Source organism: Marmota monax, unplaced genomic scaffold (genome assembly GCF_021218885.2).
Source record: "Marmota monax isolate L192 unplaced genomic scaffold, Marmota_monax_Labrador192_F-V1.1 WCK01_AAM20220418_F8-fsc00108, whole genome shotgun sequence".
Classification (NCBI taxonomy): Eukaryota; Metazoa; Chordata; class Mammalia; order Rodentia; family Sciuridae; genus Marmota; species Marmota monax.
This window is the reverse complement of record NW_026694593.1, coordinates 3,459,644-3,474,010: the sequence shown is the minus strand read 5'-3', so window position 1 is coordinate 3,474,010 and position 14,367 is coordinate 3,459,644. Positions and strand designations below refer to the sequence as shown.

The 14,367-nt window shown below is 38.8% G+C and overlaps 1 protein-coding gene across 1 annotated transcript; it reads right to left on the bottom strand.

The window, feature by feature from the left end:
- Positions 1 to 12,640: 12,640 nt before the first annotated feature.
- Positions 12,641 to 13,966, bottom strand: LOC124077322 (small proline-rich protein 2I). The gene is made up of 2 exons (XM_046421576.2): positions 13,935 to 13,966; positions 12,641 to 13,254 (listed from the first exon to the last, which is right to left on the bottom strand). Exon 2 carries the CDS (start codon positions 13,233 to 13,235, stop codon positions 12,990 to 12,992), a length of 246 nt encoding a protein of 81 aa, XP_046277532.1. The 5' UTR covers positions 13,236 to 13,254; positions 13,935 to 13,966; the 3' UTR covers positions 12,641 to 12,989.
- Between the last annotated feature and the right edge of the window lie 401 nt (positions 13,967 to 14,367).

The following is a 14,367-nucleotide window of genomic DNA, read 5'->3' as shown; positions in this document are numbered from 1 at the left end:
AAATAAAATAAATGTATTATGTCCATCTACAAGTAAAAAAAAAAATAAAAAGTGGGGTTGGAGGCTGGGGCTGGGCCTGGGGAGGTGGCTCATTAGTTGAGTGCCCCTGAGTTCAATCCCCAGTATACCTAAAAAAGTCTTGATTTTAAACATCTAGCAAGCCAGTTTCACCAGTCTTAAAGTAGGAGTCCTGGTTTTAACATTAACATCTATAACTTTATGCTTATTTATCCCTTTTATTTAATTTGGGTCAGTTTTAGTTCTGGAAGTCACCCTTACATCTTGTCTGTCCTATAGGTGATGGCCTATTATCTCAAATTAACTCAAGCTGTTATATTAGAATTTATACCTTTTGCAAGGCATTAACAGATAATAGTTATAAAATTTACAAGGAAAATATAAAATGAAACTAAGAAGAGTAAAAATATGTTGAATTTGTATAATAGCTATGAATAAAGAAACACAAGTTTTATAATCTCAAATCTATATTTCAACATTTAGTTTGAAGAGCACCAACTTGGTAAAATATTCTTCTAAACCTTAGATTTTAAAGATTCGTATACTTGGAAGATATGAATACATCTAGTATACAAAGAAGCCAGTAACAGCACCACCATTACACTTATGTTCTTATGTTAACCAAGTTTAGCTTTTAAAGAAAAATTCAGAATCTGCATTGTAGTATAGTGTAATACTCTAAAGCAACAGTTGTTGTTTAGCCAGAGTTTTACAAACCCTAGTTCCTTTAAGCCTAGTTTCCCTAAATAACAAGACTTAACAGACATAAGAGATTATCTCCATAGATAAGAGCAGATTAATGTTTTAAGAAATCTATGTTACTTCAACACATAGAGGATTAAACTTTGGTTTGTATCAGTACATTCATATTTGACCTTAGGGGCTGAGGATGTGGCTCAAGCGGTAGCGCGCTCACCTGGCATGCATGCGGCCCAGGTTCGATCCTCAGCACCACATACAAACAAAGATGTTGTGTCCACTGAAAACTAAAAAATAAATATTAAAAAATAATCTCTCTCTCTCTCTTTTAAAAAAAAATTCTAAAAAAAAAAAAAATATTTGACCTTAGGAGAAAGCCTTAAAGAACCTAAACTGATTGTGCTAATTACATATTACCAATTTAATTACACACAGACTTTTTGAAATTTACCATCCACAAACCATTTGCAACTTTGACATTCGACAACTTTTTACTTTGTCATACAAAGTCTTTCTCATCCAGAAACATTTCTTTGTCCTTTTATTTTCCATACTAAAATACATTTCCATACCTAGCACCTTCTTATCTCTTTCTTAGCTGTTGACCCCTTTTTAAATTCATATTCTGAAACAATCCTTATGAAATTTCTGAATTTAGACAAATTACTTCACTTTAATAAGATGGAATGCTTTGTTTTTATGATACTTTAATTGAAACCTAACTGAAACATCGTGTAGTCTTTATATACAAAATTATAACTGATAGAATCTTAACTCTTAGTAACCTTGTTTTTACTGAAGACAAAGAAACATTCTCAAACCTTTTTTCATTTTACATTTATGAAAACAAATTTAATGTCTATTATCTTATGGAACTCAAGAAGTCAAGAGCACTTGATTTTCTATTTAGCAGTTAATGTTTTAGCACTTTAACTTTGTAAATTAAACACATGTCTCCTAGCAAACATGTTTATGATTAATCCCATTGATGTTGAATCTAATTTACTCATTTTTTAACTGCAAAAACCAAGATGTCAGACAAGTGTAGTTAACAATATTAGCTTTCTCTTCCCTGTTGATGAAAAAATCTAGAAACAATGGACATTACATTCTAGATATTTTATGGAAACTAACACTCTTTTAATTTTTGACCATGTAGAAAAACTTGTGACTTAGTAATTTTAAAGGCTTCTTCACTCTCATCTGTTTACCTAATTTGAATTAAACTTTAAGACATATGAATTAAAAAGTACTTGGATATACTTCTTATTTAAATTTTAATTTATGAGCACTCGTTTACCTGTGGTAATTTTGACATTCTGTACATGGTATATGGACACAAGCACATGTGTAGACACAACAACACAATACACAGGTGTGCACACATACATAAAACAGGAAACAAAGATCTTGTAGCTTTTTGTAGGTAGATCCCAACAAGCAGGAGGCAATTCTACAATGTTTATTAGGGCCTCTATTAGATTTAGCCTGATAGAAATTAAAATAGAGTCTACTAGACTTTTACATTATGACTTCAGTATTGGGCGGTCCTATACAGTTGGAAATGCTGAAAGTCAAGTCTGATAGCCATTGTGGACACTAAAATCAAAGGTTCAGGTGGCCACTTGTCCTCAATGGCTATCAGACTTAGTTTCAATATCACCATATCTATGTCCTTCTTAGGAGTCTGAAAAAGGAGGTTTTTCCAGTGTATTTGAAGCAATAATATATCACGATGCCAGGAAGCTCCCCATCACCCACTTGACCAGGAAGACATACATCCAGTACTCTACAGTGTATTGTGTTGCTTAATTATGTCATTCAGTGAGGTGTATTAAATGCACTTTTTTTACTTTTTATATTTTCAACTTACAATGCATTTGTCAGGATGTAACCACATCATAAGTCGAGGAGTATCTTTATATCAATTCTATGGCCTGATTTTGCCATCTGTACTAAGGGATGTTCTACAGGCACTTGATAAAAGTATGTATTCTGATATTGTCAGACAGAGTGTTCTATAGATGTTTACCAAGTCTAGTTGGCTTATGATATTGTCCAATTCTCTTATTTCTTTTAAATGACTTTTTAAAAGCATTCTTTTTGTTTAACCTTTATTTTATTTATTTTTATGTGGTGACGAGGATCAAACCCAGTGCCTCACACATGCTAGGCAAGTGCTCTACCCTCAGCCACAACCCCAGGAATTCTCTTATTTATTTTTTGATCTGCCTAACTTTTCTATCATTAAAAGTGGGATATTGAAATCTCTAAAATTATGAGTTGTCTACTTGTCCCTTAAATACTGTCAGGTTTTGCTTTACATATTTTTGAGACTTTGGTTTTTAGTTCAGTTGTTTCTTGAACTCTTCAGTAATTCATCAGCAGTTGATAATCATCATTACCCCACTAATAGTGTAATTGTTTCCACAACTTCTCCTGTAGCTACAAGTATATGTGGTCCCCTTTGAAGTATTACAGGTGATGGTTTTTCTGAGTGTTTTGCCACTAGTTCATGTGGCTCACCATCTTTCCGACCGTCAGCATCAGTTTTCTCATTGTTTATCGCCAATAGCTAAACTAAATGACAGACAAGGTAGGCATTGTTTCAATAGTTTCCCCTTCAAGATGCCAACTTTTGTTATAGTGTAGATTACTATGGAAAACAGTCCTAAGCATCAGTAGCTTAACACATTAGAAAGTCATTTCTCACTCATATTATAATCCAGTGCAGATTAGCATAGACCTCTATTTTCTAGTCGTTCACGGATCCACGCGAGTTCCTCTACACAGCGCCACATCGTGTAGGACATTGTTCTTTGCATTCACTGTGAACACAGATGGAGATCATGGAAAAGGTCAGCCTGGTAAACTAACTTGGCCTTCACGTGACACATACTACTGTCACTCACATTTCCCTGGCTAGAGTTCAGCAATCACTGCCACTTAGACCAAGAAATGTCACCTAGCAGTGTGTCCTGGAAGATGAGGGGAATGCAGACATGGCACGTGCCTCACTACCTCTATGTCCGCTAAATTTAGAACCCTTATCCCAGACCCACGAGAAACACTGGGCAAGTAGTGTCTACTCATCAACTTCTAAAACCCAAGTTGGTTTATTCTTTATTTTTGACATCATTGAAAATTGACCAATGACATATATTCTGAAAGGTACTGAAGCTGGAGTAGTGATCATAGTATATTATGAGTAGGAGGTGAGTTAGATGTTCCCCAAGTAATTAACACAAGTTGTCACATAATTTTAATTGTGATCACATCCATAATTGGGAAATGGAAACTGCTAAGTATATAAGTGTTCTATAACAGATCACCCCAAACATAGTGGCTTACAATGGCATAAGTTTATTGTCTTATAATTCTGGGGTTCAGAAATTGTCTTAATCAGGTCACCCTGACCAAAATACCTGACAAGAACAACTAAGAAGAGGAAAGGTTTGTTTTGGCTGACAGTTTAGGAGGTCTCAGTCCGTGGTCAGCTGACTTCTCTGCACTGGCCCAAGGTGAGGCAGAATGTCATGGAGGAAGAGTGTGGTAGAGGAAGGACACTCAGTTAATGTCATGGCAGCCAACAAGAGAGAGTGAGAAAGTGTGAGGAGCCAGGGACCAGATATAATCCCCATGGGCACACCCACAGTGACCTGCTTCCACTAGACATGCCCCAGCTGCCTACTACCCAGTCACCCATTTGGATTATTAATCCTTCAAATAGATTAATCCAGTGATTAGGTAACAGCTCCCATGATATCATCATTTCAACTCTGAACATTCCTGTGTTGCCTAACATGTGCTTTTGGGGGACGTCTCATATTCAAACCATAATAGAAGTCCACTATGAGTCTCACTGGGCTAAAATTAAGGTGGCTATAAAGTTATATTCCTTTCTGCAGATTTTAGGGGGGAATTCTTCTCCTTGTCTTTTCTAGCTTCTAAAGGCCACCTACATTCCTTGGATCTTGGCCCCTTCTTTTATTCTCAAAACTGATAGCAGTGGGTTGACTCATTCCCACACTGCATTACCCTAAGCTCCTCTCCTGCCTCTCTCTTCCACTTTTAAGGACCCTTGATACTACACTGAGTGCCATGAATAATCTGGAATATCTCCCCACCTAGGCAAACCTACTTACTCATGCAACCTATTAAGGTCTGAATGTTTACATCTCCCCAAAATTCATACTAGTTTGAAGTCTAATTGCCAACATGATGGTGTTACGACGTGAGGTCTTTCAGAACTGATTGGAGTATAAAGGTGACACCCCCTGAGTGGGATTAATGCCCTCACAAAAGTGGTCTGAGACACCTTATGCCTCTACACTATGAGGACACAGCCATCAGCGAACCAAAAAGGAGACCCTCTCCAGTCTCAATTGGCCTTAATTTTAGACTTCTAGCCTCCAGAACTATATGAATTTCTGATCTTTACAAGAACTCAATCTGTAATATTTCTATGGCAGCCCAAAATGAAGAAGACACAACCTTCATTCCCCTTTGTCACGTGGAGTACCACATTCACAGGTTCCAGAGATGAGGACTGGGACACATTTGAGGGGCCATCATTCTCCCTACTACACCGACAGAGTGGATCAAGGCAAAACCTGAGACCCTAGAAAATTATAGAAAGGGTCTTTAAGAAAGTGAAATTAAGATGATGCTGGAAAGATGAATAAGTGTTATTCAGCTGGACACAGTTGTGAGGAGGCGGCCAAGGAGGGAAGTGAGGGAAGGTGGACTCCAATGGAGCTCACACCCCATCATGCAGAACTAAAGGCCTAGTGTTCCTGGCTGGAGATGAATCAAGGAGAAAGTGGCAGGAAAGTCTGTAGAGACAGAAAGGGGCAATTAACTTACAGCTTTAGAAGCCATATTAAATATCTGGGATATTGCCCCAAGAGAAATAAAAACTGTTTAACACTTGACATGCATTGGAAAACATTCAGAAAACTTCCACGAAGTTGCTGCAGTCTCTCTTTGCTTGGGCTCTGATGAGAAAAAAATAACAAAAATAAATAATGACACATTTCATGTCTTTGGTTATAAGGAAAAGTAAATTAAATGATAGATTCTAAATTTCACTAAGCAAACATTGTGACTCCTTTTGAATGTGTACACTTAACCCATCTCAAGTAATTTTTGTAATTGTGACTCAGCAACTCCAGGCTCATCTTCCTCTTTTCTGATGAGTATCACAGGCTTCCTTTCTTCTTTTTCCCTGACATCCAGAATATCTGTTTTCCCCACCCAAGATGGTGACATTCCCATCCCTGACCCAATTTTCAAAAGGATCTTCATCTTCATTGGCCACACCAGCATTTTCTGAGATGGTCAGGTAGGACTTGGATATAATCCTGCAATTCTGATGTGCTAAGGACCTGGGTGTTGTGCTCTCCTGCGGTAGGATGCTGAACTCTCCTCTTTCCTTTTGGCAATGCAGTTAATTTAGTTCATTTTCTGAGCTCTGTACTAAATGCATGACTTAATTACTTAATCAAAATTAATTGTAGAATATTTTCATCACCCCAAAACCTCTCTTTTTACCTGTATAGCCCCTAAAACAAAAAGGAACAATAGAACACCATGTCTCTGAATGCTTCTTTGTGTTCCCCAAAATCTGGCTTAATTCAGGGAGCAATGAGAGCCAGCCTGGGCTAAAATGTCCAGATACATATTGTCTTGAAGGACACTGGCTTTCTCATGTATACCCTGGGAACTAAGGTAAGTCAGTGTTACCTGTAAAAACTTCTTTCTTGCATGCACACTGGACAGCTACCTCTTGGGATGCTGGTCATACAAGCAAACTAAGCCAGCTTTAGTATGAGAGAATTGTGTTTATGTGTATTCTTCTAAACATGCATTTTGTAGAAGACTTTTAGCTATTGCTACCGAGTCAGATGTTAAAGATTAAGGGAGAAGTGATTGCAGAAAGAAGTGGCAATTTTAGCGTCATGAGAAATTTTCACTGATTACTGAAAATATGACTTAAGCTATAAACACTTTTCTCATGATAAAATAGGAACATAGAAATGGATTGATGGGGTATCTGGTCTTGTCAGTTGCCTATAAGATATTTGAAAAGACATTTAATAAGACAAACATTCAACTATGTGGGCAAAATTGACACTCGGTACAGCTTTTTGGCTGCTAAGCTAAAAATCCACTTAAACAGAAGCCACAAAAGACCACCATGTTATTAACGGAGTCTGTATTTTTTAGGAGAAGTTAAAAAGTAGAAGAGCTTCATGCATTCAGAGAGCTAACTCTAGAATAAATGTTTCCTCAGGTCCCCCAAGTTTCCCCCCAAAATACCCACCATGACTGTTTTCTCCCCAGTTATATATACCATAAGGTTTTTATCTGACACAGGAATTCAGTGGTGGGAAGGTTAATGAATGCAGAACTTCAGGAATGACATACAAAAGGGACTAGCAGGGATGGCATTTAAGGTGTAGGTTTTACTCCATCATCATACCACTCCACAGGGCATGCCAATTATGAACCCTTGCTCAGACATTGCTTAACAGGGAAAATTAGTAGATGAACTTTTGTGGTCTCTCACTTTTAAAAAGTACTTAGGACACAAATTATATTAGCACCACAGTCTGCCTTCAGTAGTACACCTAAAATGTTTTCAGGATGAGAGGCATTGGCATTGCATTTAGTTGGAAAAATAAACCTCTTTGCAAATGCGAATCTGTATTATTACTAACACTGTAGGTCAGAGATTAGGTTTTTAATGATATTAACAGTAGTCTGATAAACATTTAGAAGTCTGGCATTGAGAAACAAAAGCTTATACCCAACTAATATTTTAATTAAAAAATAATCAGTTTCTGTTAGCTTTTAAAAATTCCTTTACATTTATTTATTCATATAATTTATATTTATTTCATTCCTTTCATCTCACTGAAACTGTCTGCAGGCTCTTTGATTTGGATTAGATGTGTGAAGAACTGCTCTTGCCAAAAACCTCAAGTTACCTCCCCCCCTCCGCCCACCCGCTCCCCCCACCACCCCCCCACCCCCCCGGCAAAATAGTGGGTTTGTGCTTGTTTGGAGATCAGTTTTAGAACTATCTGTACTATCTGTACTGCCACGGATTAAGATTTTATGTATAGCATAAAGAAGCTAGCTCTGACTATATTTTCCTAAGAATAAAGACCTATTTTGTAACAAACAAACAAAAAAAGAAATTCTTAGAAACAAATGATAGCAGAAATAAAACATATCAAATTATCTGAAACAGCATGAAGACAGTTCTAAGAGGAAAGTTCATAGCATTAAGTGCCTACATTTTAAAAATCCCAAGTAAATAATCTAATACTACACCTGAAGGCACTAGAAAATGAAGAATTTCAGGATATAGTTATTATCAGAGCTGAAATTAATGAAGAATAAAAAATTATAAAGGATCAATTTAACAAAGACTTAGTTCTTCAAAAATATAAATAAGATTGATAACCTTTAGCCAAACTAAGTACAAGAAAGAAAAGATTCAAATCAACAAAATTAGAGATAAAATAAGAGACCACCACAGACACTCCTTTTAAAAATATTTTTAGTTGTAGATGGTCACAATACCTTTGTTTTATTTATTTTTTGATGTGGTGCTGAGGATCAAACCCAGTGCCTCACACGTGCTAGGCAAGCGCTCTACAATTGAGCCACAACCCCAGCCCTATCATTATAGACACTTCTGAAGTTCAGAGTATCATTAAAAACTATTTTGAAAACTTATGCTCCAATAAATTGGAAAATCCAGAAAACATTGACAAATTTCTAGACACATATGACCTGCTCAATTTGAACCAGAAATATATGGAAAATATATTATATAGACCAATATCAAGATTAAAGTAGCAACTAAAAGCCTTCCAACAAAGAAAATCCCAGGACCAGATGGATTCTCAGCCAAGTTCTACCAGAACTTTTAAAGAACTCAAACCTGTCTTCCTCAAATTATTTCATAAAATATAGAGGGAGTGAACACTGCCAAATATATTCTGTGAAGCCAGAATAATCCCAATTTGAAAAATCCAAGACACAACAAGAAAAGGAAACTACATACCAATATCCCTGATGAACACAGAAAAATCCTTAATAAAATACTAGCAAATTGCATTGAAAAAGACATCAAGAAGATGGTACACCATGATCAAATAGGTTTCATCACAGGGGTAAAAGTTAGGATCAATATATGCAAACCAGGCTGGGGTTGTGGCTCAGTGGCAGAGCGCTTGCCTAGCATGTGTGAAACACTGGGTTCAATCCTCAGCACCACATAAAAATAAATAAAAGTCCATTAACATTTTATTTGGCATATATATATATATACCAATAAATGTAATCCACCATATAGATAGAATTGAGAACAAAAATCACATGATCATCTCAATGCAGAAAATCCAACACACATCCATGTTAAAAACACTGGAGAAATGAATGATACGGGAAACTTAAACATTATAAAGGCTTTATACAGCAAACCCAAAGCCAACATCATACAGAGGTGAACAGAGAAAAACTGAAAGTATTTCCTCTAAAACCAGGAATAAGACAAAGATGCCTACTCTCATCACTTCTATTTAATATAGTTCTTGAAACTATCTACAGTAGTCAGACAAGAGAAGGAAATTAAGGCTACAAATAGAAAAAGAAGAAGTCAAATATTTCTGTTTGCTAATGAGAAAATCAAATAGGATGATATCTATATCCAGAAGACCCAAAATATCCATCAGACAACTTCTAGAACTGATGAACAAACGCAGCTAAATAGTGGGGTACAAGATCGACATCCATAAGTCACGCCTTCTGTACTCCAAGAGTGAGTGTACTGGGAGAGAAATCAGGAAAATAATCCTGTTCACAAAACCTCAAAAGAACTTGGGAATAAATCTAGCCAATGAAGTAAAAGACTCTACAATGAAAATGTAGAAAAGCAAAGAAAGAAATTAAAGATCTTAAAAGATGGAAAGGCCTCCCATGTTCTAGAATAAAGAATTAATATTGTCAAAATGGCCACATTACCAAAAGCAATATATAGATTCAATGTGATCTTCATCAAAATACCAATGACACTCTTCACAGAACTAGAAAAAAAACAGTCCTAAAATCAATTTGGAATCATGAAAGATGTAGCATAGCCAAAACAATATCGAACAAGAAGAGTGATGCTAGGGGCATCATAATACTTGATCTCAAATAATGCTACAGAGCAATAGTAACAAAAACAGCATGGTATTGGCATAAAACAGACATGACTATCAAAAGACTTGATTAGAAAATAGAGAGAAACCCACAGAGGTACCACCTGATACTCCACAAAAGTGCCAAAAACATAGGATGGAGAAAAGATAGCCTTTTAAACAAAAGATGCCAGGAAAATTGAATTTCCTTATGTAGAAGAATGACGCTAGATCCCCATCTTTCACTCTGCACAAAGGTCAAATCAAAATGGATCAAATAATTGGGGATTAGACCAGAAAGTTGCATGTGTAGGAAAAACATCAGGACACTACTCCAACATATTGCCACAGGTACCAACTTCCTTAACAAGACCCCTAAAACTCAATAAATAAAACCAAGAATCACTAAGTGGCATGGCATCCAGTTAAACACTTTCTGCACAATAGGTAAAACAATTCAGAGTGTGAGGAACAAGCCTACCTAATGGGAGAAAAAAATTGCCAGCTACACCTTTGACAGGGGATTAATCTCCAGAAAACTTTTTCCTTTTTCTTAAAACCTTGTCCTTGTTATTGGATTGGCATCAAGAACAAAGACCAAGGTTTGTTATCAAAAGTACCTGAGAAAAATCAATAAATGGAGCCTACATTTATTTGGGCTTGTGTATTCAACAGTCCAGGGTAAGCTGGATCCATTTTGGGGACCTGTGCTGAGGGACACATCACAGCTGAAGAGTGTGGTAGAGGGAAGCTGCTTATCTCATAGTGGCCAGGAAGGAGGGGGAGAGAGAGAGAGAGAGACTGGACAAGACAGACTGTTCAAGAATATGCCCCGAGTGACCTAGGGCTTCCTCCAGCCGAGCCCCACATCCCGAGTTCCACCACCTCCCAGTAGTACCACCAGCTGGAGACCAGGCCTTCAGCACACGAGCCTCTCCAAAACACTTAAGAGCCACAGGATCAACCACATAATATATTTTTTTCAATATCCTTTTCTTTAAAACACCCCTTAGGGACGTAAGAAAGCTTCCTTGGGCAGAGGAAGGAAATGTTACTCAGAAGAATCAAGACTCAGACCTGTCCTCAAAGAATTATAATAGACAGTTTTTTGTGATTCAAAAATAAATTTATTCTACCCTGTGAAGTTAAAAACATAATCGACCTTTCTCATTCAATTTCGATTCCCATTTTGGACACTTGGGACCACAAGAAAAGAATCACATTTTTTTAACTACTCCAGTCAATGTAAGGGAGACTCTATTGAGGTCCCAAGGCCATACATGGCTTGGGGAGGAGGCCACCCTTTGGGAAAAGGAGCCAGCGGAGCGGTTTTATTGACCTCTTGGGGTGGAGGTGGCTGTGTGGCCACACTTCTTCTTGTGGCCCTTGACAGCCCTTGGGGGCCCAGGCGGGTGTAACACTTGTGACAGCTCGTCTCTCCCAGTTATACTCTGGGCAGGTTGGCCCAGGGAAGGCGCGATGCTGCCACCTCACAGGTGAAGCACCAAGTGCAGGGGACTCTGTCTTGATGGCTTGATCTGAGGCGCCGCCATCCTCCCGCGTCTGCCTGCAGATACAGATGCAGCTGGTCAGCTGGGGTGTTCTGCTGGTCTTGAATTTTGGCTCCGACATTCTCCATGGTATCATTGGGCGCAACCTCCAGGTGACAGTCTTACCCATCGGGGTCTTCACAAAGATCTGCATCTCTGCGTCTGCGGCTGGGGAAGCTCCTTGGAGAGAAAGGGCGGCAGAAGCAGCCACGTACCCCATTTCATGAGCTTACTTGACTAGGAGGCCAAACCCTTAGTAAACCGTCTGCACAGTGACAGGAACTTGCAGATCCCAAACAGTGAAGACACCAATGTTTTTCAAATGTAGGGCCCGAACACCCTAGAAAGTAATTTCAGAGGCGAACAACAATGGTAGGACCCTGAATGCTTTTGTGTTGGTGGAGTAAGAATGTGGCATACATGACCAAGCATGGTGGCACATGCCTGTAATCCAAGCAACTGGGGAGGCTGAGGCAGAGGACTGCAAGTTCAAAGCCATCCTCAGCAACTTAGTGAGGCCCTGCCTCAAAATGAAATAAAAAGGATTGGGGATGTAACTCAGTGGTGAAGTGTCTCTGGATTCAATCCCCAGTACCAGAAGGAGGGGAGGGAGGGATGCGGGGTGGGGGAGAGAAGTAGAAGGTGATGGCACACATGAGAGTCTGACAGTTTGATTCCGTACAATCTGTGTTCTAAAGACTGCTGTAATTTTATGCAGGACATTCACCAATTCCTAAAAGCTCTTTATCCGCAATAGTATCACTTAGAAAAATTGAGTTAGAAAATAAACAGTAATAAAGTTTTTACAACTTATTTTCTACTTCTGTGGAAGTCACTTTCTTGCTTCAGCAAATATGGTGGTGGTGGTGGTAAGATAAATAGTGATGATTAGCTGCTGCTAATAAACTCCCACTTATTGAGTTCTAATTGGGTGTCGGGCATTGTCCCAACCAAGCGACGTGCACAAATTCAATTTCATGCCAAAGACTAGTTCATGATATTAACACCCATTTCCCCACTGTACAGTAAAGAGATTGAAATTCTCAAGAGTTAAATAATTTGTCCCTCAAAACAGTCAAGCAGGAATTAAAGATAATGACATGAGTTTGAATATGGAAATCATCTTTAAAAAGAAAGAGAACACTTATCCTGTCACCAAAAATAAAGTTGCTTTATTCAGAAAGTGGAAGAAGAGTTACAGTTGCCCACATGGTAGAAATTCCTGCCCAGGTGACAGACAGGGAAGACACCCTCTGATGGCACCGAGCGGGAGCACGGCTGCTCTTCCTTCTGCAGGGCTGGATGCTGGCACAGCCGGGCACTGTCGTCTCTCAGTTAATGTTGGGACATAACAGTCTAACAGGATGCTCCTCACTGTCAGCAGTGATCACAGGCAGACTATAGGCTAAAGGACAGAGAAGAAGGTTCTGTATGCTTGATAAGCTTTGGAGAGGAAGATGTTGCTGTGGAATTAGAGCAGCCAACTTTCCTCGTCTTGTCATGATCTCAATGAATCTTGAAGCTGTTACTTGCTCTTGGGTGGGCACTTCTGCTGGCAGGGCGGAGGAGGCTGTACAGGAGGGCATTTTTGCTGATACTGTCTAGGTGGACATGGCTCCGGACACTTGGGGGGTGGGCATGGCTCAGGGCACTTGGGGGGTGGACATGGCTCAGGGCACTTTGGGGGTGGGCATGGCTCAGGGCACTTTGGAGGTGGGCACACTGGGGGTGGCTGGCAGGGCTGCTTGCACTGATGCTGTTGATAAGACATCCTTCTAGAGTCTCAGAATCTGAAAAAAAAAAAAAAAAAAAAAAAGAGATGACAGTGTTCACAAAAAGAGATTCCTACGGAGAAACAAGGCAATGGTTATGTAACATTGGGGACATTATTTTTCTCTCCCCGTGTATGACTTTGTGACTTCTCCCTTCTGTTTTAGTAATCTGTTTCAGACTTGGGGAAACCTCCTTTTATCTCATGCAATTTTTACTAAGAAAATATCTGTTTTAAAGAATTAAATAATGTCATTTGCATGAAAATAAAATCTTTAAGAAAGGCAGTCACAAGCAATCCCTATCATTATCTCATATAAAGTCCCAGTAGGCCGGCTAGGATACAGAGTACAGGGCCGTTGTGGAAGAATTCAAGGGTCTCACATCTGAATAGACCTTTAAAAGGGACACTAAAGATATGAAAAAGAGAAAAATGCTTCATTCTGTCCTTTTCTTCAAAACAAATCTTTCCTATCATCGTGTTTTTTTTTCTCTATGAATATCAAACTATCTACAAGACAAAAACACATCAATACAGTAAATCATTATGCTCCAGGGGTAAATTTCATTAAATAACATCTGTCCCACGATTATAATTTGGACCCACCAAACTCACCGTCTCCAGATTCAATTCAACACTTGATAAGACAAAAAGAGAGAGAAAAGTCAGATAAACTCAAGAAAAGTCGGATGGACTCACCAGGTTCTCCAAAGTGGATCAAGACTCAAGTACCAGGAGTATCCTATCCATCCATCAGAGGACCTTTTTATAAAGCTTGGGCTCCACCCAGGGGGAAGTTGAACTGCCTAAAACTGGGCTGGCCCAACAATTTCCTAACCAAAATGCAAATCCACCTGTAACTGGCTTGGCAGGGGCTCTGAAAACAAGCGGGAAAAACTCTGACCCAGGATTTCCTCATTGAGTTCAGTGCTCCTGATACAGAGGCCCTGCCTTAGCTGAGTTTCAGGGACTGGTGGAAGAAGTGGGAGGATTGGAGGATTCTGACTGAGGAGCAAAGTTCCTCTTTCTTGAATGAAGTCAATAATCCCTTCCTGTCGTTAGCCTCCCCCAAAGCTTCAAGCTACCTGACATATTTGCTCCACATTAGCTGGTCAAAATGTCGCAGCCTTTT